Raw genomic sequence first — 23,407 nt, forward strand, 5'->3', positions numbered from 1 at the left:
TTTTTTGAGACAGGGTCTCACTATGTAGTTGAGACTGACCTGGAACTCACTATGTAGCCCAGGCTGGTCTCCAACTCATAGCAATCCTCCTGTCTCAGCCTCCCAAGTGCTGGAATTAAAGGCGTGCGCCACCACACCCAGCTCTGTATATGAATTCTTAAAGGCACAAAAGCTAAGAGGCCAACTCTAGTTGTGATCTATAAATTGATGGCTGACAATATTTAACATCTAGCTATACAGTTACAGAAGCTAGATACATTTGCAGATACACTTACAGAATCTAGATATAAGATTTTACAATTTAAGAAATTTAGATAGTAAATATAGCTTTAAATAGTAGAGAATCCATTTATCAGTGACTAAAATCTGGGGTAAGCAAATGACCTATGGAACAAATTTGGTGTACCACTTGTTTTGGTAAATATGAATGTATCAGAATATAGCAGTGCCTATGTCTTTACATATAGTTCATAGTTGTTTTAAATACTGCAAAGGCATAGTTGAGAGACCTTAGAGTATGCAGAGCCTAAATTTTTACTCTCGAATCCTTTACAAAAACAGTTTGCTACTGACTGATTAACAAATAAATCTTTCTCACATAACTTTGAAGTAAGCAGTTACTGGGTTCAGCAGTTTGCCTTTTTTTCTTGGTATTGGGCGTTCAGCAGTTTGATGATGATAAAGGCAGCACTCTAGGCCCATCTCTCTTTTCTCTTAGTGTTTCTCAGCATTATCTTTTCATGTTCACAAAATGGCTACTGCATCTCCAACTAGCAAGCAATTTAGGTAAAAGGATTAGGTGATAGTGCTGGTTCACATGAGAAAATGTGAAGTCCTTTAGATAGCTTCCAAAAGACTTCAATTTATATCTCATTCATAAGAAATGTGTCTCCTTATCTGTAGAAAGTGTAAAGAAATTGTCATTCAACTTTTTCTGTCTTTGTAGTGTGTACAGGAAAGGAAGAAATATGTTATGTGTGGGTGTTGAGTTAGCAATGAATTAAATCCAACTCCATGACTGAAATTTTTAAAAAATTGCATTATATTTCACTTCTAATACTTGAACATGCACATATCTCAAATAGGGCATGAGTCAAAGGCTACTCCTTTACTTTTGTCAACGTACATTTTATTTTCATAAAAGGAAAATAAAAATTCTAATGGTAGGTCACTAAAGTTTGCTCATGCTGCTAAACTTTAAACAAGTAGCCTGGGGAAATGGCATTAAAAATCTCATAGATTTGAGTGAAGCTGTATTTGTTGTGATTAATACCTTTCCATCAGTTATAGAAAGTTTGCCACAGTGCCCTGGAGCCATAGCAAACAAGTTACCAACCACTGGGCCTTACGAGGATATCAAATATTTCTGGTAGTAAGCAGAATACTAAGGAGTCTTCTGAGAGACTCCCAAATCCTTCTGTACATTCCTTATGTCATAAGATGCCATTTACTGTACTTTAAGAAAGAAAAATTCCCCAAGACATGCTTGACATCATCATAAAAGCCTTGGAAAAGAAGGATTTTTCTCCTACCAGTCATTAGGGAGGAAGTCGGAGACTCAAAGCCTGAAAAGGACTTGGCGTGCCCTACTCAGGGAGGGAAAGAACCCCCTGACAAGGACTGTGGAGGCCTCTTTTTGCTGCCAGCCAGCAAGGAAACAGGAAATCAGTCCTATAGCTGCAAGAAACTGATTTCCGCTAACAACACAAGGGACTTGGGAAATTTTTTCTTCAGAAACACCCGAGGAAACCTCAATTTCCTTGACACCTTGACTTAGCCTGGTGAAACTTTGAGAAAGTGCAAGGCGTGATTTTCACCTACAGAACTGTACCTTTTGACTTGCGGACTTAGTAGCAATATGTTACTCAGCAATAGAAAACTGAAACAGTATCCCAAATGCAGGTAATGTTGAACTGCATAAAACATTCAGATCTTGGGCATGGTACTAGACAGATAAGATGAATTTACTTGTAAAAAATAGCTACAATAAAGCATGGGATGAAGGGATTCTTGGTCAACTGTGGCAGAGTTGGCTCTGAGACTAGGAGAGCATCAGGTGGGAGGACAATCTTCATAAACCTCCTATGAAAGAATGAAATGGATTAGAGAATATCCAGGCTACTGAAAGTCAGGATAAATTTTAACATGTGATAGCTTAACAATATTAACTTGATTCAAAGAAATAGAAAGGGAGACTTGAGCAAAGAACTAGCTGCATTTCAAGCATACATGTACAATTTATATATCTGTGGGGTCATACGGGTCTGTATGCATTCACATATTTGTAGTCGTCCTTATCTGTCTTCAAATAAAGAGAAAAAATTGCTACAGAAACAAAAGAAATAGCTTGCCTCTCTTAATACTATACATCAAGAACTTCATTACTTTGGGAGACCAAGTTCTATGTGAAAAAAATTCCAAGTCAAAAAATGGAAACACTAGTGTCACACAAGTTGTTGAGTCTCCTAAATTCACAGTTCTCTAAATTCAAGCTCCCTTATCAATAGATTTTATTTGGTGGTTGCTTTTAGAATAAACTATAATTGACTGACAGTCGTGTAAAATGTTACTCTTTTTAATAGAAGTATTAGGTTTAAAAAGCTCAAAAATTAAAATTCTGTGTATATTAAAATAAATATAAAGTAGTAATATTTATAAATTGAAAACATATCTGCAGTGAGGGACAAAGTGTTCAAGAATAAATTCTCATTGAAATACTTTTTAAAATTCTAAGTTATAAATGAATACATTCATAACTTTAAAGTATAATGTAAATATTTTATTTAATGATAGAAAAAACACTTATTCTCAGGAACATACCACAAAATTCTCTTCTGTTGCATTTTCCAGCTAATTAGGCAGAATCTGCTGATGGATTAGTAAAAGGAATTTTTAAAATTTTAAAACCACAGGTCCAGGAATTTAGCTCAGTGCCTCATGGTACCAAAAACAAAAGAAATGCACTGTGAAAATTCTGAAATAATAATTAAAGGGATTGGATCTAAATCTTTGAAATAAATTTAAAAATGATGTGAATAATACCAAAGTGGAGTTGTAGGTCTGAATATTCTTTAACATTATCTGATTTACCATGTAAAATGACCTTTTCAAAATTACAAGTTACATTATCATGCAAATTGGTCTAAAAGTATTTGTGAAGTTTGTATGAATTATCTTCCAGATTTTCAAGATATCCTCTGAAGCAGAAATGGTTTTTACAATAACTGCTTTGCCTTTATATGGTATCTTACATATAATATCTCCCTTACTTTGTGTGCTATACTACATTTTACAGACAGGAAAATACACTTTAAATTATAGTATATCATGAGATAGTACCATTATAAATGATTGCCTTAAAAAGTGGGTGGTTTTTAAAAGTAAAATAAAGTCAACATTTTTTCTGATATAAATTATACTCATATACTCTCAGTCAAGTTTAGGTCAATTTTACAAAGATTTTTTAAAAGTCTGATTTGTAGCTATTCTAAATTGATAGGTTATAAACAAAATTCTCAATTTCAGTGTGATCCATTTTCCAGGCATCCTTAAGGCACACAGAAAAATTCTTATTGAGATATCTTAGATGTGGGGAAATTTTAATTGATTTCAATATTTTTTTTTCTTTTGAGACAGGATCTATCTATGCAGTTCAGGCTGACCTGTAACTCACTATGTAGCCAAGGTAGGCCTCAAACTTTCAGCAATTCTCCTGTCTCAGCCTCCCGAGTGCTGGGATTACAGGAATGTGTCACCATGCCTGGATTAATGACCTCAAATCTAATATTATGAAGGTCAAGTTTCACTGTGGAAGTTCTCACTTATCCTGACATCAGAACTTCCCTGATTCCTTCCACCTAAGACCATCACACTTGTCCTCCTCTTCTAACCTCTGACTTTGGAGTGGTACATTAAGAAACACTTCACCCAGATGTTATATTATGTTTTAGAATCCCTTCTTTTGCACCCTATGTAAAAAAACCTTTTATATTCTATTTCTTTGAGCATTTCCTGAGTAACTGGCATGCCATTTTTATAACAATCAATTGTATGAGTAGAAAAGCAAATGATCCTGGGTTACTGTGTGACTGTGCCAGAACCAATGTGTATGTTAATAGATGCTTATGTTTAAGAAACTGCAACCTCAAAAGTATAGAGATGAATTGATGGATGGAGAGATTAATAAATGAATGAAAAAATAGGTAAGAAACTTTTATCCAAATGAATAGCAATCACTCCAGAAACTGCCAGGTGGTATTTCAAGAGACAGTCAGCCTTTTAACACCCTTCATATCATATCAAGAGCACATTCATCCAAGCATAAAGCCATTACTTCATGAAATCATAATAGGAGTAGTCAAAGTCAATCATAATATGAGTGTACATACACTGAGTCTGCATTTACCAAGAGTTTTGCTTTTAGGTGTATGCTATTGAGGTGGTATTTTTTTCAGATCACTTTCATCATTTCCGGGACACTCGCAGATTTTGTTTTAAACATAGAAGGATACTGCTAATACTGAGCAGGCATAAAGCAGATAGAATGAAATAATGTTTTCAGTATCCGGTTATAAAGGACTTAGAAAATTATATTGATTCAAATTCAAGCATCATTTTTTTTTGTCAGCCTGCAGTTTTCATCCCTGAAACTTCACATCATTCTATCTTTATTTATCATTCTGGGAGGTTTTATTTATATTTTCCTCCCTATGGACAGCATTCATATTTATTGCATTCAGATTTCTATAAACTGTTTCTTTTTCATCTGCTTACAAAATTAAGGAAAATTTATTAGCTGATCCCATGTAAACTGCACTATTTCAGTTTTCATCTAGGATAAATTTGTTGTGAGTATCTGTTATGACAATTATATACAGCTACATTTTCAACCCTAATGCATTTTTAATAACTTCCTTCAGTAGCTAGTGATTTGAATTTCAAATTTCTTGGTACCATGAAGTTAAAAAAACTATATACCACTTTATAACAGTTTCATAAAAATTTATTTATGCAGCAAGATCTCTATCACAGTAAACATATCAGACGTCTAATTGAGACCATTAATACTCATAAGCCTCTAATACACTTTCCAGACAGGGTACAATACAGAGTTAAATTGATAAAGGAATAATTGTATCCTTTATCTCATTTTTCAGAAACTCTTCAGATTATAGTATACGTGCTACCCAAGAGAGCACAGAAACTCCTCAGATTATAAATATTTCATTCATTTGATTGATTAATCTGTTGCTATTCACCATGATAGTAAATTTTAGGGAAAATAAAAATAGCTGACAATGTACTAGTTTAAAGTACTTAAACATGAACAAAATACAACTGAGTACATCACAGGCCATTTCATACTTTTCACAATTTCTCTGTTGATTGAAGGATAAAAACTCTACTCACTTGTGAAGTCTTTTTATGCTTCTTACCACTTCTTTTGAGTTTCTCTACCCCCACTCTAGATCTCCTTTCAGAGTAGGCCAACAGGAGATTACTCAAATTATTTTCAAATCATCACGCAATATAAATTTTCAGTGCTTGTAATCACTCTCTTCTTCACACAATGCATTCCTCTTGATTATCATGCTTTGTCAAAACATAGTAAACTTTGAAGAAGACACTTAACTGTCACATCCTTTCTAAAGTCCTAATTTCCAGAGGCAGGATTAACTGCTCCCTTAGACTTTCATTTCATTTACAAGCATTTTACTTCATTAGATTGTAATATTATAAAACATGAATGAAAATAACCCTTAGCATTTATGGACTAGGTCAGACACTCTTAAATTCTTCCTCTGTTGGATCTTATTACTCCTCACAGGAGCTCTTGTGGAAAAGGACAATTACAAAATACAAGAGTCTCTCCTGTCCTCCTCTTCTGAGCTTGTGTGTCTGTCTTTACACGGAGACACAGCATAGGCATTGCATTAACAGTCATATAGTAATAGTGGCCTCACAAAAATTTATATAACATTTATAATAATATTGTGTTCATTGTATGTGAGCTGGGATTAATAGTAAGTTCAAAATGATGAGGGCAATTTCCCTCATAACTTCTTTGGAGAGCAGTCGTAGTTACTCTTAGCAAAAGAAGACTCAGAGAAAGCAAATCTTCACAGTGAATGAAGAGTTTTAACCCAATTTGAGTTTTACTCCAATTCAGAGTTGCTTAATGGTAATGTAATTTTAATGAATTGAAGAGTGGGTCACATTTTAGTGGTGGAGTGGCATTCTGTAATAATAAAAGAATGATGAAAGAATTCAAGTGAAACTAGATGCATGCTCTAAGCAAAAATCAGTGTCATTGTGCTAGTTAAGAATGTGGGAAGAAGAAAACTAGTGAAGGTGTTACAGAAGGCTAAAGCAATAGAATAGGATCACCAGTTAGATACACCAGACAATATTGTCAAACTAAAATCCAAACAAGAGATCATGCACTTGCCCTCTTGAAAGTAAACCTTAAGATTTCTTATTACTGATGAATTATACCCTAATTATTCTTCTATTTCAGGACCAGTCTAACTAACTTCACCGTCCAATCACATTTAGAAAAAAAATCTGATAAAATTCATGAAGGGACATTTAAATCACTAAGAAAGTGATTTAGTCTTGGCAATACTATAAAAGTAATGTTGTACTAATAAAAACTTCAATCTTTATAGCATTGCCACAAGAAAGATAAATTTCAGCTGTCATAAATACTGAAATCTAGATTTTTAAAGTGCTTTTGATAGCTTCAAGTTACAATCAATGAAAATTGGTTATTTATTAAAAGATTATTCCCTTACCTATTCCTACTCTCACCGTATTCCTGAAGCTGTTTGAAGCCTGATTTTTCACATAGTGGAGAGGGTTACTGGCACACAAAGCACATATGGTTTTGACGCGCTAGTCATCATTTTCTAGTACTAATTTTAATGCATTATTTATATCTGCTTTCATATTTTATTGAATCTTTTTGTTAAAATGAATGAAATATCCTGGATTCTCAAAGACCAGTCCTTATTACATTTCTGATTCCCTGTGTTATTCACATTGGCCAACAGGTGTCCTACAACACATAATGTTTTAAAAACACATCTTTTATGTGTCTTGGCTCAAAACTTCTTGAGAAAATTGCCCCAAAAGTGGTCTCTTTTTCACCTCCCATTGTCTTATAGGTCAAAGTAATAAAAGACTTCAATGTTTTACATCTAGTCGTGTCTTTTTCCCTTATTAAATCTTTACCTGATATTAGTCACAGATGATTATTCATTATTTTAATTGCATTAGTTACTTTTCCTATTGCTGGGACAAAATACCCAAAACTCAAAGTTAAAAGAGGGAAGGTTTATTTCAGCACACAGTTTGCAGAGGTTTCAGTCTACTCTTCCTCAATAATCTGCATGCAAGGGTGTCTCTTCCTATTTTGTTAAATGAATCATAATTGACCCAAATAAATTACACCTATTTCTTTTTAATTTCATTTTTTTCTTTTCCTCCCCTTTTCTCTTCTTTCCTTTCCTCCCCCTCCTCTTCCTCTTCTTTTTTTCCTGGTTTTCTCTTTGTTTGTGGTACAAGGGACTGAATCCAAGTATGTAGTCACATGGAGCTGCCTTCCCAGCTCCTTCTCCTTCTCACTGTGAGACAGGTTCTCACTAAGTAGCCCAGATGGAGCTCAAACTTGTTATCCTCCTATCTCATCCTCTGCGAGTGCTAGGATCATAGGTATGTGCCACTGTACCAAGCAAATTGCACTTATTTAAAGTATAATTTTTTTTTTTGAGACAAGGTCTTACTGTGTAGTTCAGGGTGGTCTTGAAAACACTATGTAGCCTGATCATAGGTATGTGCCACTGTACCAAGCAAATTGCACTTATTTAAAGTATAATTTTTTTTTTTTGAGACAAGGTCTTACTGTGTAGTTCAGGGTGGTCTTGAAAACACTATGTAGCTCAGGCTGACCTTGAACATGTGGCAATCTTCCTGCCTCAGCCTCCTAATGCTGGATTATAGGCATGTGCCACCATGCCAAGCATTTTAACTGATTTAATAAATCATTGTAGCTTTACTACAATTATCGTTTTGATGGTTTATTATCCACCATTCATCTACATTCAAACTGTCTTTATACTTAATAATTTTTCCTTTTTAATTTTAATGCTCACTCTGTTCATGTAATTAGTAATTAAATTATGAATGCAATTATTTTTTCTTTTTATTGAGTTTATTGGTAGAATCTAGGTATACAGTACAGTTACATTCATTATTGGGATCCTGTACCTTTACATAATTAGTCTTGATTCTCATTTTTTCCCCTTGTCCCTGCCCTCCCTTCACCCCCTCCTCCCCTCCCCATTTACAAACACTTTATTTCCACTTTTTTCAATTTATCATATTTTTTTCCTCTCCCTTATCACCTTTCCCCTACCCTTCCCACTTTCCCTACACCTTTAGTCCTTTACTTCCTATTTCACATTATTAATTCTCTCATTAGGATCCTGTGTACTATTATAGTGTTTCACACCAGAGAAACTATTCGGTATTTCAGTAGAAGAAATCTCTGTATGTACATTAAAAATACAGAATCCTAAAATAAAACTAAAAAAGAAAGTAAAAGAGAACAGGAAATGATGTAAGATTAAAATACTCCTTAATTCTGAAGATGAAAATGGTCCCTGAACATATTTAAATTGCTTCTTGCTCTTGTAGTCTTATCTTACTCTTCTTTCATTATTTAGAGAATACTTTATTAGTTTCTGCAATCAAACCCATGTATTATGAACCTTACATATTTAATACAGTGTGTTACCCCTGTACAAATGGAAAAAAAATTAAAAAATTAACATTTCTAGACTAATATGGCTGTCAATTTCTGTACAATGCTGACTCAACACAATAAATTGGGATAACTTTTTCCAAAATTGACAGCACAAAGTTTCCAAAAATTCAAATTATATATGTGTGTATATATATAGTTATATAAGAAGAGCAATAATAGCAGTATGTTAGGCATCAATAGCAGCAACAGCTTCTCCAGGTTCTGCAGTCATCTGAACAAAATTATAGACATTCAGCACATTCCATTAAAAAAACAAAAACAAAAAAATAAAGAAAAGAATAATATCCAGACAACAGCAAAGTTCTGTTGCTGTTGCGGTACCTGGCACCATTTTTTTTTTATTAGCATCTTAATCATCATCTGGAAAGAAAACATTCTAGAGTAATATCTTTAAAAATAGCTCTGATAAAACACTGTCACTACTACATATCATAAAGCAGGTACAAGATATTTTACATTCATAGAGGTATGATACAGTACTGTCCTACATCAATAATACTAGAATCAGTTTTGGTTTGAAATTTGCTTTGCCTGTAAATAGGATTGCTACCCCTGCTTTTTTCTGGGCTCCTGTCACATGGAGAATTGTTTTCCATCCTCACTTTTTCAGTCTATGGGCTTCTTTTTGCACTAGGTGTGTTTCTTGTGTACAACATATTGTTAGATTTGCTTCTTATTCCATTCTGCCAGTCTATTTCTCTTTATTGGTGAGTTGATTCCATTGACATTGATGGTTATAACTGATATGTACTGCTAATGTAATTATTATGTTACTGAAATTGTCTACTTATTATTTGTTTTTGCTTCTCATATATTTTATTATTATTATTGTTTTCATCTCTTCTTCTCTCCTACTTTGCCTTAGGCTTTTTAATGTTATTTAGAACGCAGTTTTAATTTATTTACTTTTGAGCTACATATTTTTACTTTAATCTTAAAGTATTATTCTAGTGACTACAACATATGCCTTACATCTCATAGTGTATTTATACTTAATGGTGTATGGCATTACTAAATCTTACAATAATACCATTTTATTCATCCATATATGCACATCTTCATATATCATACACCCTAAAACTAGTCTTTTATATTTACCTATATATTTTTAAATTATTCCCTTCAACCCTTTATAAAGATTCAAGTTTTCTTCTAGTATAAAATCTCAAAGCCTGGAGAACTTCTTTTAGCAGTTTTATCGTCTAGATAGGGAAGAAATCTGAAAATAATGTTATCTTGCGCTTATTTTTGACAGATATTTTTTACTAGTTACAGAATTCCTGGTTAAGGTTAACATTTTACCACATTAGAGATATTTTTTCACTGTCTCTTCTGGCTTCCAAGATCTTTGATGAGAAGTTCAATTCCTTCCAATCAGTGGCCCCAGTTGGCAGTATGTCATCTTTCTCTGGGTGCTTTCAAGATTTTCTTTCCCTTTGATCTTCATCCAGTTTTCATGATGTGTCTACAAATCATATTTTTTTCTTGAAAATATCTTCTTTGGAGGTAACTGAACTTAATGAATCTGGAAATTCATGCTGCTCACCAAATGGGGGACTTTTCCAATCATTTATTTTTTCAAGTATGTTTTTTTTTTTTTTTTTTTTTTTTTTTTTTTTTTTTTTTTTTTTTTTTTTGGTACAGGGGTCAAACTCAGGTCCTTGCACTTACAAGGCAGATGACAGAACCACTGAGCAAAATCCCTGCCCCTCTGTTTCATATTTTAAAACTTTGCATTAAAGGTAGTAATTACCCACATGTCAGAAACTTTCAAATTATCCTTAAGTTGCTGAATCTCTGTTTTTCTCCTTCTTTTCAGAAAATATTTTTCTTTGTCTGCTGGATGTGTTTCATTCATTTTCAAGTTCACTGTTTATCCTGTGTATCATTTCCACCAGAATTCAAGCTCTCTCAGAATCATGACTGTGTGTCCTGAACCTTTGTGTCCCCAACCTTAGAGCAGACACCCTGGAAGCATAATGTGCAAATTACGGATCCTTATGGATGGTTACAATACTAGCATGTGTCCATAATTTCATTTAATAGATGCTCTGTTAGGTGAATATGGCAGAATATAGTAAGTTTTCTTACGAATTTGCACACATGTGTAAATACCGAATAGCTTCTCTGGTGTGAAAAACTATAATAGTACATAAGATCCTAATGAGATAATTGACAATGTGAAATAGGAAGAAAAGGGCTAAAGGTGTAGGGAAAGTGGGAAGGGTAGGGGAAAGGGAATAAGGGAAAAGAAAAAATATGAGAAAATGAAAAAATGGAAATGAAGTGTTTGTAAATGGGGAGGGGAGGAGAAGGAGAAGGAAGGGTAGGGACAAGGGGAAAAAATGAGAGCCAAGATCTGTCATGTAAAGGTACAAGATCCCAACGATGAATGTAACTGTATTGTATACCTAAAATGTACCAATAAACTCAAAAACATAAAAAAAAAAGAATTTTGTTGCTTTTATTTATAAGAAAAAAAAAAACCTCAGGTAAATGGCGATAGCTATTAGCAAGCAAGAACGTTTTTACCAAGATTTTGCTGAACACATATAAAATCTTCAGGCTTTCAAAATTGTACTCATAAAAGAAGTGTTATGGATTTACATTTTCCAACTTGGCAATTCTTCATTAAGTTGGGTTTATCTTTATTCCTAAAATCATTACCACAATTTTATGATACAAAAATTGCAGTAATACCTTAGAAGTCCAGTAGTTTCTCATACAGCTAGAATAGGTACCATTGTGTTGACTGTTTTATGATACCATATCTCAAATAATAAATCTGTCCATTTGTGGGAAAACCAAACACATATGAGCTAGCATGCCACTGAGCAGAAACCTGAACTTTCATTGCTTAACAGTAAATCTAAATTAATAGACACACTAAACTTCATAGTGAGCTATCAAAACTCAAATTTTAACCTATTTGGCCAGGTTTAAATACAATATTCATGACTGGTAGTTATTTGTGAAATAGACTTAGTTAACATATTACTATCAAATAATCTATTGTTAAAATAAGCAGAAATTAAAGCTATATATTACATAAAATAAATTTCACAACTTCCTTGAGGAATCTGAATCCACGGCAGTGAAGGATGTGAATCTTTCTTGAGTTTACGCAGGCATCCACCAGTTAGGGATACTATTCTATGGTTCTGTGTTCTGATCATGAACATTTTGTTTTACGGAAACCAATAACTATGTTTGTTAGCATCACAAAGATTACTTTAGGCATCATATTTATCACTATTTTATAGTCTTATAATTGTAGAAACTGTCATCTAATGTCTATAATTTATGCTACATCTCTACCTATAAGTATGTTTGATAATCAGCTCCTTGCTAAGGAGCTGACTAAATAGTAAATGACATGTACATTAAGAGTTTCATTAACACTGCTAAAGCTAGTTTCAAAAGTTTAATCTCCCAAACATTTCCCTGAGTTTAAATCAAAGTAACAAATATGCAATTAACCTGAACAGAGGGAAAATGCCTACTCAGCATTTTAGAGAATGTTCTGGCTCTGAGTCACCTCATTTCTCAAAGTAACAATAAAAATGAGCCTTTCATTTTGCAAAGGTACCATTGGCATTTACAGAAGATGATCAAAATAAAGAAGAAAAATAACTTTTGCATTATATCAAAATGAAGGTATTTTACCCCAGCCATGAATTTTTGCCTTTGCAGATTTCATCTATCAAAAAAATTTCTCCACAAGTTGCCAAGGGTGCAGTTATTTTCCGGGGACTTCCAGGACGGTGACTTACCTTATGAAAGTTTCTAAAATAAGCTGCCTTTTCATCTGGAAATTTTTCTAACCGTCTTGGTCCCTTGCTAGAAGCCTTCTTGAAAACCAACCAGCATCGTCTGAAAATCTGAAAGTAAATAAATTCTATTATGTTTCTTTTTACACCAACTTACTGCTTACAGGAACTTTATGCATTCAGTTAACCGACAGTGAATAAATTTTTTAAAGACACTTATTTTACTGAGTGCTTATCTTTGAATAATATGTTATTAATTAACACCATATCAAATTAAAAATTATATTTCATACAAAATGAAATTTTTGTGAATTGATTGGGTGATGAGATTTTCAACGTGTTGATTTCAATAGGCTAATATAAGTAAACCACCTGTGTGTCAGTGCTACATATGGTATTTTTGTCATCTTCTTCATGACAGATAATTTTCTATTTTCCATGCAAGTGCAATGGCAGTTTAATAAGGTTAAGTGAAGCCCTCATACACTATTCAGTTTTCTGATGAATAAAAATGATGAAGAAAAATCACATTTAAAAGTTAAATTGTATTATAGGATTTTAATGTTTCTAATGGATGCTTGAGTGTTAATTTAGAAAGCAGTAAAAAAACATGTTTTTGCAATGGACACATATGTTTCTTTCTGTTTTTATAGTATCCAGTACTTATTAAATACTTATTATGTGTAATAAATTTCATACTCACGGGATTGAACAGGTATTGTTTTCTTCATTTTAATATCAAATGAAAAACAATGTGAGAATTTGAGCCCACATCTGTCTCTTAAACTGTTAAAAACATGACTTCTAATTATGAAACAGAAATCACTATTTCTAGACCTTGCCTTTACCTCATGAAACTAATTAACTCTATACTTTTGGATTGTCTTTCACCTGATTCCTACCATATCACAAATTCTCTGCAGATGTTTGAAGGCAAAGTAACAAAATTAGACTTGCTTTGTAGAAATTAAACAGGCCTGGGAATACAAACTGGCCATGGTTTTAAATTTCAAAATGTAGCGATTTTTTTTTTTTGCTGCTGTGTAATTTCTCTATAGAACAGAAATAAAAAAATTAATCAAAAGAAATTTGAGAAAATTAGGTCACTACATTTATCCTCTATATTTCTATTTAAATTGCAAAGCTGTAGTTTTCTGCTCAGCAGAGGACAGATAGTGTAATCCTTTTGATTTATTCCTATATGAATTGTTTCTTGATGGCTGAAAACAATATTTCTAAGAGTTCAAAGGAACTCTTAGAGCAATCACATAGAGCTATCATTAGAAAATCACAGAAAGTAGAGTAACGATGCAAACACAGAGCTCTCCTGTCTTCCTTAACTCCTCTCCAGCAGCCTTGTGAAGAACATCAAGAGCAACCCTGAATTCCCCACCTGAGTGAACACACCTGTCCTTTCTCTCTGGGATCAGTTACATTCTCCCTCTCAAAGACTTCTAACCATGCATCTGTATATCAGAAGCTGTTTATTCCTTTTGAGGTCCTAGAATTCTTCCACACACTTATGTTTATTAGCACACTGTGTTTGGTTGGGTTTTTTTTGTTTGTTTATTTCTTTTTTTTTCAGCTTTAATTGAGTTTATTGGTACATTTTAGGGATACAGTACAGTTACATTCATTGTTCGGATCTTGTACCTCTACATGACAAGTCTTGGGAGGGCAGGGGTAAGGGAAAAAATGAAAAAAAATGTTTATTTCTTACTGATCTCTGCCTCTAAAGTGAGACATAATTTTAAAATGTTGAAAATAAGATGTAAATATATGGTGTATTTCGCTTTAACTCATTTCTGCTTGGATTTCTTTAGGATTGTAGAATCCCAATTTTTAAACAAAAAATTTTATTTTTTAAGTGGAAACATTTAGAATGAGCTAAACATGAAAGTGTAAGTATTCCTATTTAGTTGCTCAATGTTTTTTAGGATAAACCTGATAACAAACAATGAGGATTCAGAGATTTAATATTTTTGATAGTAGCTTAACTTTTTGCTATTACATAACAGAAGCAACCAGATATAGATAAAACTGATTTCTAGAGACTTGAAGTAATAAACTGTTTATCCAGTGAGGCCCTTGTGTTATTTATTTTTTGGAATAATTTTAGACTTAGGAATATTTCCAAAATGATGCAGTAAGTTCCAATATAATTTACCAAATTTCCCTAATATTAACAGCTTACATAATAGTGGTACATTTTTCATACTAAGGCATTAACATTGGTAAAACACTGAAATAACTGATAAAACCAAACTAAATTTTAACTCAAATTTTTCAATATGTTTTCCTGCCTTCTTCTATGACAGGATCCAATTCAGGATTAGAAGTAGCATTTATATGCCCTACTGCTTAGTCTCTTCTGATCTGAGATAGTTTTTCAGTCTCTGTTTTTTCATGACCTAGAAAGTCTTACCGGGTGAAGATAATTATTTTGTAAATTAAAAAAAAATTAAACAAAGTAACCAAGTAATCATTTAATAAATGCAGTTTCCTCTTTGACACAATTTTTAAAAAATATCTTGCTTTCAATCAGAAATAAATAATGAAAAAGGGCCTCAGTGTGGTGAATTTTCAAGTGTCATTCAGTCTAAATGTGAAATTAAATCAAGGATGAGTCAGGACACTAAATGACACCTCCACATCAGAAGTATAAAATGAGTGGAAGCAAGAGGAGATCACCTTTTTGTCCTTTTCATTAAATCAGGTTTTATGAGTGTACTATTATTTGCTTAAGACCTTGGGACTGACTTCTTAGATAAGTGTGTTGGCAAAATTCCAGAGCATCAAGACTGATTTCCTGAGACTAGGAAATCACTCTGAGGGAAGAAAAAATAATAACAAAAGAAAAAAGTTTTATTTTAATTGTAAATAAATGAGAAAATATCTTTGAGTACACAAAAGAGAAACTTATGAATGAAATTGGACTCCTTATTTTTATTTACATCCCTTTAATGACCTGCATTAACAAGTACAGTAAGAAACCAGCTATTCTCTTCAGACATTCTTTCCTCCTTGGGTCATCTTAAGTTGCAGAGGCCATTTGGCCTCTTAGGAAGAGAAATCAGTTCTGGCAAGAAGATTCTCCTTCGTCTGGGTCTGTTGCTTGGCAGATGATATTGCTGCCTGCTCTCATGGTTTTCGGGTGCACCACCCTTCTCTAGCCTGGGTGGACTGATTTCACCTTCTCATTCACAGCCCTCTTCTAAAAACGCTGGTTGTCTCACAAAATGTCTCCTGGGTGTCCCTCAAATTCACCTTTTACAAAATTCCACGTTGCTGGCAGGTCTCCACAAATCCCCAGAATCCCCAGCTGGTCCACACCCTCGTTTTCCACTGCATTAAGCCACCAGCCAGCTTCCCATAATTAAATACCTTCTTAATCCCTTTCCATCTGATGAAAACCCTTTTACCACATGGCAATCTCTTTCTTTAAGTGCTTTCTCCTTTTCAAGGTGATTTTACACAAAGGACATTCCTTTTATGTTTAAGACTTACTGTGAAGTAAATGGCAGATTTCTTGGCTTTAGTCCATACCTGTAATTATGTTATTTAGCTAGAAGTCATTCACAAGCTTTAACTTACCTAAAAGTAGGATTTAATAGGCCTGTTCCATCACAAGCTATTGACCTAATGAACCTTGTACCTCAAATAGGATTTTGGTTAGAAACTTGGAAGAACTTGTGAGTATGGGAATTGTCAAACCTGAGAGTCCACTGAACTGAAGATTGTTTTGAGAGTTTAAAACAGAAGAAAAGAGCACAGCGAAGTAGTTTGTACTTGTATTCCCTTCTGAAAGCTACATCCTATATAAATTATATCTCGGGGTTAGAATTCAATTATTAATTCATAACTGTATCAGATAAACATTTAAGACAACAAATAAATAAATAAGTACACAACTATTCCACTCAAGAGTAATTATTACATGCATATACTATGAGTAATTTCAATGATAGTCCTCAGTCTTTGTCCTCCCACAAAATGTGTAGAGTACTATTAAAAGACATTTCTTATTTGAAAAAAGTAATCATTAAACAGGATTAAATTTAAAACACTGATGTGTGTGCATTTAGCTATCTTTTCAATATAGAGTGAGGTTTAGTATCTTGCAATACAGCTTTATGCTTAATTGCTATTATACAGTGACATCTCATTTCATGAACTTAATTTGTCCTATGATTTTGGAAAAGATGGCCACAATTTGTGTTTGTGTGGAAAAGACGGCCCTTGTTGTGTCTGTCACCGGATGCAGATTTTGCAAACAAAAACAAAATTTTGCCAAACATTTATGTTTGCAAACCAAATTGTTGGGATTATGGATGTGTACCACCATGCCTGGTGACAGCTGACTTTTTGAAGTAAAAGGTTTCCACCATGTACATGCTGATTTGGGGAACTGGGAGGAACTGACTTCTGGAATGAAATTCACTGTCTTTGTAACAGTTTCTGAAATCTTCCTCCTTGTTCCCTAAGACTGTGCTTAACTCTTTTCTTAGAAAACGATTTAGCCTTTACTGAGCTAATTACAATTCTTGACGAATAAGAGTTGTAATTAACAACCCACCTTGCAGCTTAAACTGTAAAAACTGACTCTTATCTTTGAACCTCACAGCATATTTTCCAGACAGCTTGAATTTAGTGTCTTCTAACTTATATTCCTAAGGAATCCTAAATCAATGTCTTCATTTTGACTATGTGCTTTTGCCTCAGGTTGATTTTACTAGGTTTTATTAAGTACTACAAGAACTCTAAGGGGCTAAGGGTGTGGGCGGAGAACATGAGTATGACCACAAGAGTTCAGAGAGAGGGTGAGAAGTAGCTCAAGTAGGAGCTGGTTTGAACTCGAAGACGAACCACCAAGAGCTTGGAGCCACCATGGAACATGGTAGAGCACAAACTGTAACCAAAAAAGGCTGTTGTAACTGTTTATCAGAGTACACATTAAACATTTTATAGGATAGAGATGCTTGGAAATGACTAGAGCCTAATTCAATGGAATGTATAAACCCTTCTGAATTTGTGAGAATCCATAATCTTATAAATCAAAATTGGTAAAAATAGAGATTTAATAACATTTTAAAATTTTGATTTTATTAGTACATTTTATATACATAATGATCATATTCATCATAGGGTATTTGTTCCTATTCTCTTTTTATTTCATTTTCCCTTCCTCCCTTTCCCCACCCATGTTTTCATTTCTGTTTGAACATTTTCTTCCTACTTTCCAATGTTTATCATTAATTTTCGTCTTTATACATGCTTTTAGTTTCTCATGCAAGAAAAACAATGTGATGTTTAAAAATGTGTCAAATTTATTTCAGTTAAAAATATAGTTCCCAGGTGGATCCATTCACTTAAAAATATCTCAAATTTATCCTTCTTTATGGCAGAGTAGTACTGCATTGTACATAAAAACCACATTAAAAAACATTTATCTATTGATGGGCATATAGGCTATTTCCAATATTTAGCTACTACAAATTGTGCTGCATTAAGCATAGATAAAGATAGTCCAACAAAAGAGTACTACACAAGAATGCTTGTACACACACAAATGCAAGTTGTTCAAATGGCTCATAAACTTATGAATATGCTCGATCTCACTGGCACTCAGGGTATCTAAAGTAAGAGACACCATTTTATTCTCATAAAACATGAAAGAAAAATTAAAAATATTGAAAAAAATAAAAATATTTGCAACAAAAAGTACTGGTGTAGACATAGAGCAATGGGATTTTCATTTTTCTGGAGGGACCCTGCTTGGATGAATAGCTATCTTGATTTTCACAGTCCTAGTGAAAATTGCCATATAGTCCAACAAATCCTCTCTTGGTTAGGTAAGTAATAGAAATTTATGTACCTGGCACAAGCAGGTTCATGGAAGGATCAATCCATAATAATCTCAGAAGCATATGCTGTGATTTATCTATATAATTGAACACTAGGCTGTCTTTAAAGCATATGTGAAGTATGGCTATACAAGCTATGGTTAAAAAATTCTCAAACTCATTATGTTAAATAATTCCTTGATATAAACTCCCCCAATTGGAAAAACTAATCTATACTCTTGAATGATGTCTACTTAGGTGTTTAGTAATGCAATATCAAGAAAATGGTTCCCATCCTAATTAGGACAGTGGTTGATTTTGGTTGGGGACAATAGTATGAATAAGAAGGAACTATTGGAAGATTCTTCCTGGCTGTTAACCATGTTCTAGTGCTGGGCGTGATGACAGACATGTGTAATCCCAGCACCTGGGAAGCTGAGGCTGGAGGATTGCAGCAAATTCGAGGACAGTGCTTAAACTATGTAGTGAGGCCTTGTCACACACACACAAAATTCTATTTTCCTGGTAAAATATACACCTATATTTGATTTAAGTGGTCCTTTAGAGTTTACGCCATTTTCACTATGGTTGCTTTAGTTTAAGATTGTGTTTAAAGATTTAAATATATAACTCCTTCAAGTTTTTACAGATGATAGGGAATCCATTTTTACTTTTTTCCTTATTTTGGTCCCTATTTCTATAAATGATGTAACAGAAAAAGACTGAAGGATTAGTCCCCTAATGTTTTTCTGAATAACAGACAGCAGTCTCTGAAAAGTGTGGTAGCAAAGGTATTAGAATAAATGATTAATTAGACGGAACACTGTCAAGAACCAAGAAGACACCACATATTTTTTGGCTAAAATGCAGTCATTATAGAATTATTTAAATCTACTGCGTCCAAGTTGCTAAAGAAATGATGACAGTTTTAGTTTGTTAAAAAAAAGTTAACAATGACTGCTTTGAAGTAGAGGCTGGGGTCAATAGGAAAGGGGTGAAGGGACACAAGGTGAAATTGCGCCTAGGGTGGGTGTTACTGTGACATTTGTTGAGCAGTTATTGTCACTGTGCAGGGTGCTTGACACATGACCAGGTAATTCTGAGAAAGACACAAAAGAGTAAGTATAACTACTCCATTTATCTCAAATACTGTAAGTGGGTAAAGATCTCTACTTCAAGCAGTGCTACCAAATCTGGGTATGTGCTACCCAAACTAGATGCATCCAATGTACCTCTTTGGCTTTGAAGCCTGTGTTTTCCCCATTTCTTATAGCTCATCTTATTCCCATATCATATTTTCTGCAATCTCAACAGCAATATATCCAGACATAAATTTAAATATGCAATTAAATAATAGACATATATCAAGAAGAGACTTGATTTCTGTTTCATTATTTGTGTGGACAATAAGTACATTATTTTCAGTAATCGTTGCTTAGAATAAACTTTTTCTATGCTCAAGTATTATGGAATGCATTATATTTGACTTTTTTCTCCAATTAATTTTTTATTATATTTGTTGGTGAATTACCAAGTGATTTGAGAGGAGGAACAGCATATTTTCCTTCTTGCAGCAATATCATCATTAAAAATACATTTTTTTTTTTTTGGTACTGAGGATCAAACTCAGGACCTTGCGCTTGCGAAGCAGGTGGCAGAACCACTGAGCTAAATCCCCAGCCCATTAAAAATACATTTTGGATGAAAACAGAGTTGTGCTGACATTTTAAATATCATAATTTAAAACTTTTACTTTTTATTTTTTAAAAAACACATGACACCAAAAAGTGAATTGAAGAAATGATAAAAATCATTTGAAATACCACTACCATCCAGAGAAAAATATTGCCTACATTTAAAAAAATTGTTAGTGCATATCAGTGTTAGTGCAATCCACAGTAGTGGATTTTGTTTTGGCATATTGGCACATGCGTGTAAAGTATTTTAAGCATTTTTGCACATTCATTATTACCTTCTTCCCTCCCCCTCCCTCTGACCCCCTTCCTGGTCTCTAATAGTCTTACTTTTACATTATAATTAAAACTATCAAGCATCCTATCAAATCACAATGTAATGAGGTTACAAGACACAAATGACAAGAGAAACCATAAAAACTACAGGAACATATGGAGATTAACACACTTTTAAAAGATCAGTGTCTCACTGATGAATCAAGTGGGAAATTAAAAAAAATTAGAATCAAAGGATAATGCAAACATAGTACCTCAAAATCTTTGGGTCACAGCAAAGGCAATCTTGAGAGGAAAGTTTATAGCCATAAGTGCCTACATAAAAGAAACTAACAGATCTCAAATAAACAACCTAGTGATGCATCAAAGTCCTAGGAAAATAAAAACTAATCACATAGCAAACCAATAGAAAGAAAGAGGGCCAGGGATTTAGCTCAGTGGTTCTGTCTCTTGCTTTGTAAGTGCAAGGACCCAAGTTCAATCCCCAGTACCAAAAGAAAGAAAGAATAAAGACCAGAGCTGACATTAATGAAAGGGAGATAAAAGAACAATAGGAAGGATCAATGAGACAAAGTAGGTCTCTGAAAAGATAAACGAAATTGGTAAGCACTTAGCAAAACAGACACAAAATAAACCTAGAAATTAAAAGGGTGATATTACAATAAATAACACTGAAATTGAAATGGTTACTAGAAACTAGTTTGGAAAGTTTTATTCCAATAAACTGGAGACTAGAAGAAATGGATAATTTTCTAAACAAATTCAACATAAAAATTGAATCAAGAGGCTATAAACAATATAAACAAATCAAAAGCAAGCAATGAGATTGATGCAATTAAAAAATTGTACCATAAAACATTGCAGGATCAAATTTTACCAGATCCTTTTTCAAGCTTTTATGAATGAAATTTACTAGACCTTTAAAGAAGTAAAACTAACTCTTCAAAATATTCCACAATACAGAAAGGGAAAGAATGCTTCCAAATTCATTCCATTAAACCAATATCATTTTGATACCAAAACTGGAAAAAATTTCAACAATATTAAAAACTGCCGACAAACATCCTTGATGAACATAGAGGTAATATACAATTCTTGCAAACTGAATACAACAACACATTAACAAATCATTAACCATGACCAAGTTGATTTCATCCCTGGAATGCCAGGATGATTTAATATATCTAAATTAGTAAATGTAATATATCACATAATAGATCCAAGAGCAAAATTACATGATCATCTCAATAGGCACAGAAAAAGCCTATAGCAAAGCTCAACATTTGTTCATGATAAAAACACTGATGAAAATAGTTATTTAAGGACCTTACCTCAAACTAATTTAAGTTATAAATGACAGCTCCAAGCAAAAATTGTACTGAATAGGGAAATAGCGAACGCATTTCCTGTATTGCATACATTTTGATGGACACTTTTAAAACAAGGTAGGTCTCTCTCTCTGTCTCTCTCTCTCTCTCTCTGCTTCACACACACAGACACACACAGATACACATACGTACTTTATATGCATATAGTTTTTCAAAAAATGTCACAATTGTAATTTTTTTGTTCAACAAATATCAGTTGAGTATTTGTTATTTACTGAATATATGTTGTTACTAGCAATAATGTCTGCCAGTTTTACTTCCCAGCAAATGTATAAAATCAATATTCAAATGATATACAAATAAACTTTGAAGTAATAAAGAACAACCAGCAAGGAGAAAATTGAAAGTGAAGGGAAAATGGAAATTCTACAGGAATTAATCACCTTTTTTACACAGATGTTCTGGATTTCATGTCATAGATATATAGATAGATAGATATAAATATATGATCAAAGCAATTTTAAGTGTAAAATAGAAATAAATATATGTATATTTCTAAATAGGCTCCTGTGGGAAAGAGTTTATGAATATGAATTTTCTTAATGCCATTTCTTTAAATGATAAAACAAATATAGATAATATTTAATATATATTATTCAATTGGTTTAATAGTTAATACCTTAAACTTCATATCTTTAATATTTACTTCTATACTTAAAATATGTATTTATATATTTTATACTTCCAGACTTGTAAAACAAGTTCCAAGGATATAAACATACTTTTCTGAAAGTATCCCTCATAAAAGTGTACCTTTTCTAGTCCCTCAAAAATAAAAGCCCATAAGTACATTTCTTTAAAAAGACAATGTTTCTCAAGTATAGAAACAATATCCTTTAAATCTTTTTAATTAAGTCCTTACTAAGTTTTAGGAAAGCAATTTTTAATCCCCTCTTAACACATTTAGCAATTATGTAATGAAAAATTTATTATAAAATCAGTAAAACATAGTTGAAACTTAACCATTCTCTATAACATAAGTCTTGCCTATATAGTTGTATTTGAACAGGTAATCAAATCATTGTGTAATTTTATTTAATTTTGTATTTTGCTACATGGAGGCATAAATATATTTTAGAGTTTTAGGAGTACCAGGTATGAGATCTACAGTTGCTAAGAGAGACCTGAACTTTATTCACAATGTTTTATGTAACTACTTCATTTTCTCAGGGAAGTGAACTTAGATTTCAATCTCTTAAATGAATCACTTGTTCTAATACTTAATATATTAAAATTCATGTCTTTATGTTCATATCACTTATCTATACTTCTTTATCATTAAAAATTCTTTGAAAATTTAACTTTGTCATTTCACCCATAAAGATTTTCATTTCTATTGTTTTGATCAATTTAGTAAAAATTTAAATGATTAAAGATTGCCTATAACTAAGTTAAGATTGGAAAAAAAGAAACTATTAGAAGAAACCATCAAAGTATAAAGTAGGAAAAACAGTGATTTAATCCATTTTAAGATAAGTGAAATGAAATAACTTAGTTTTCCATATAGTTGATAATCTTCACATTTTTCTAAATGTGTATTCTGAAAGTATGTTCTAGAATAGATTAGCACACAAACTGATGCTAACATTTATGTGGAATAAAATAGTAA

The 23,407-nt window shown here is 32.9% G+C and overlaps 1 protein-coding gene across 1 annotated transcript in view; it reads right to left on the bottom strand.

The window, feature by feature from the left end:
- Dok6 (docking protein 6) overlaps positions 1–23,407 on the bottom strand; it is a 419,379-nt gene that overhangs the window by 261,195 nt on the left and 134,777 nt on the right. The window contains exon 2 of the mRNA XM_010607470.2: positions 12,601–12,708. Within this exon, the coding sequence (XP_010605772.1) occupies positions 12,601–12,708 (108 nt within the window). The remainder of the gene's footprint in view (positions 1–12,600; positions 12,709–23,407) is intronic.

This window comes from Fukomys damarensis, unplaced genomic scaffold, assembly GCF_012274545.1.
Source record: "Fukomys damarensis isolate Sample0158 unplaced genomic scaffold, DMR_v1.0_HiC HiC_scaffold_30, whole genome shotgun sequence".
NCBI classification, from domain to species: Eukaryota; Metazoa; Chordata; class Mammalia; order Rodentia; family Bathyergidae; genus Fukomys; species Fukomys damarensis.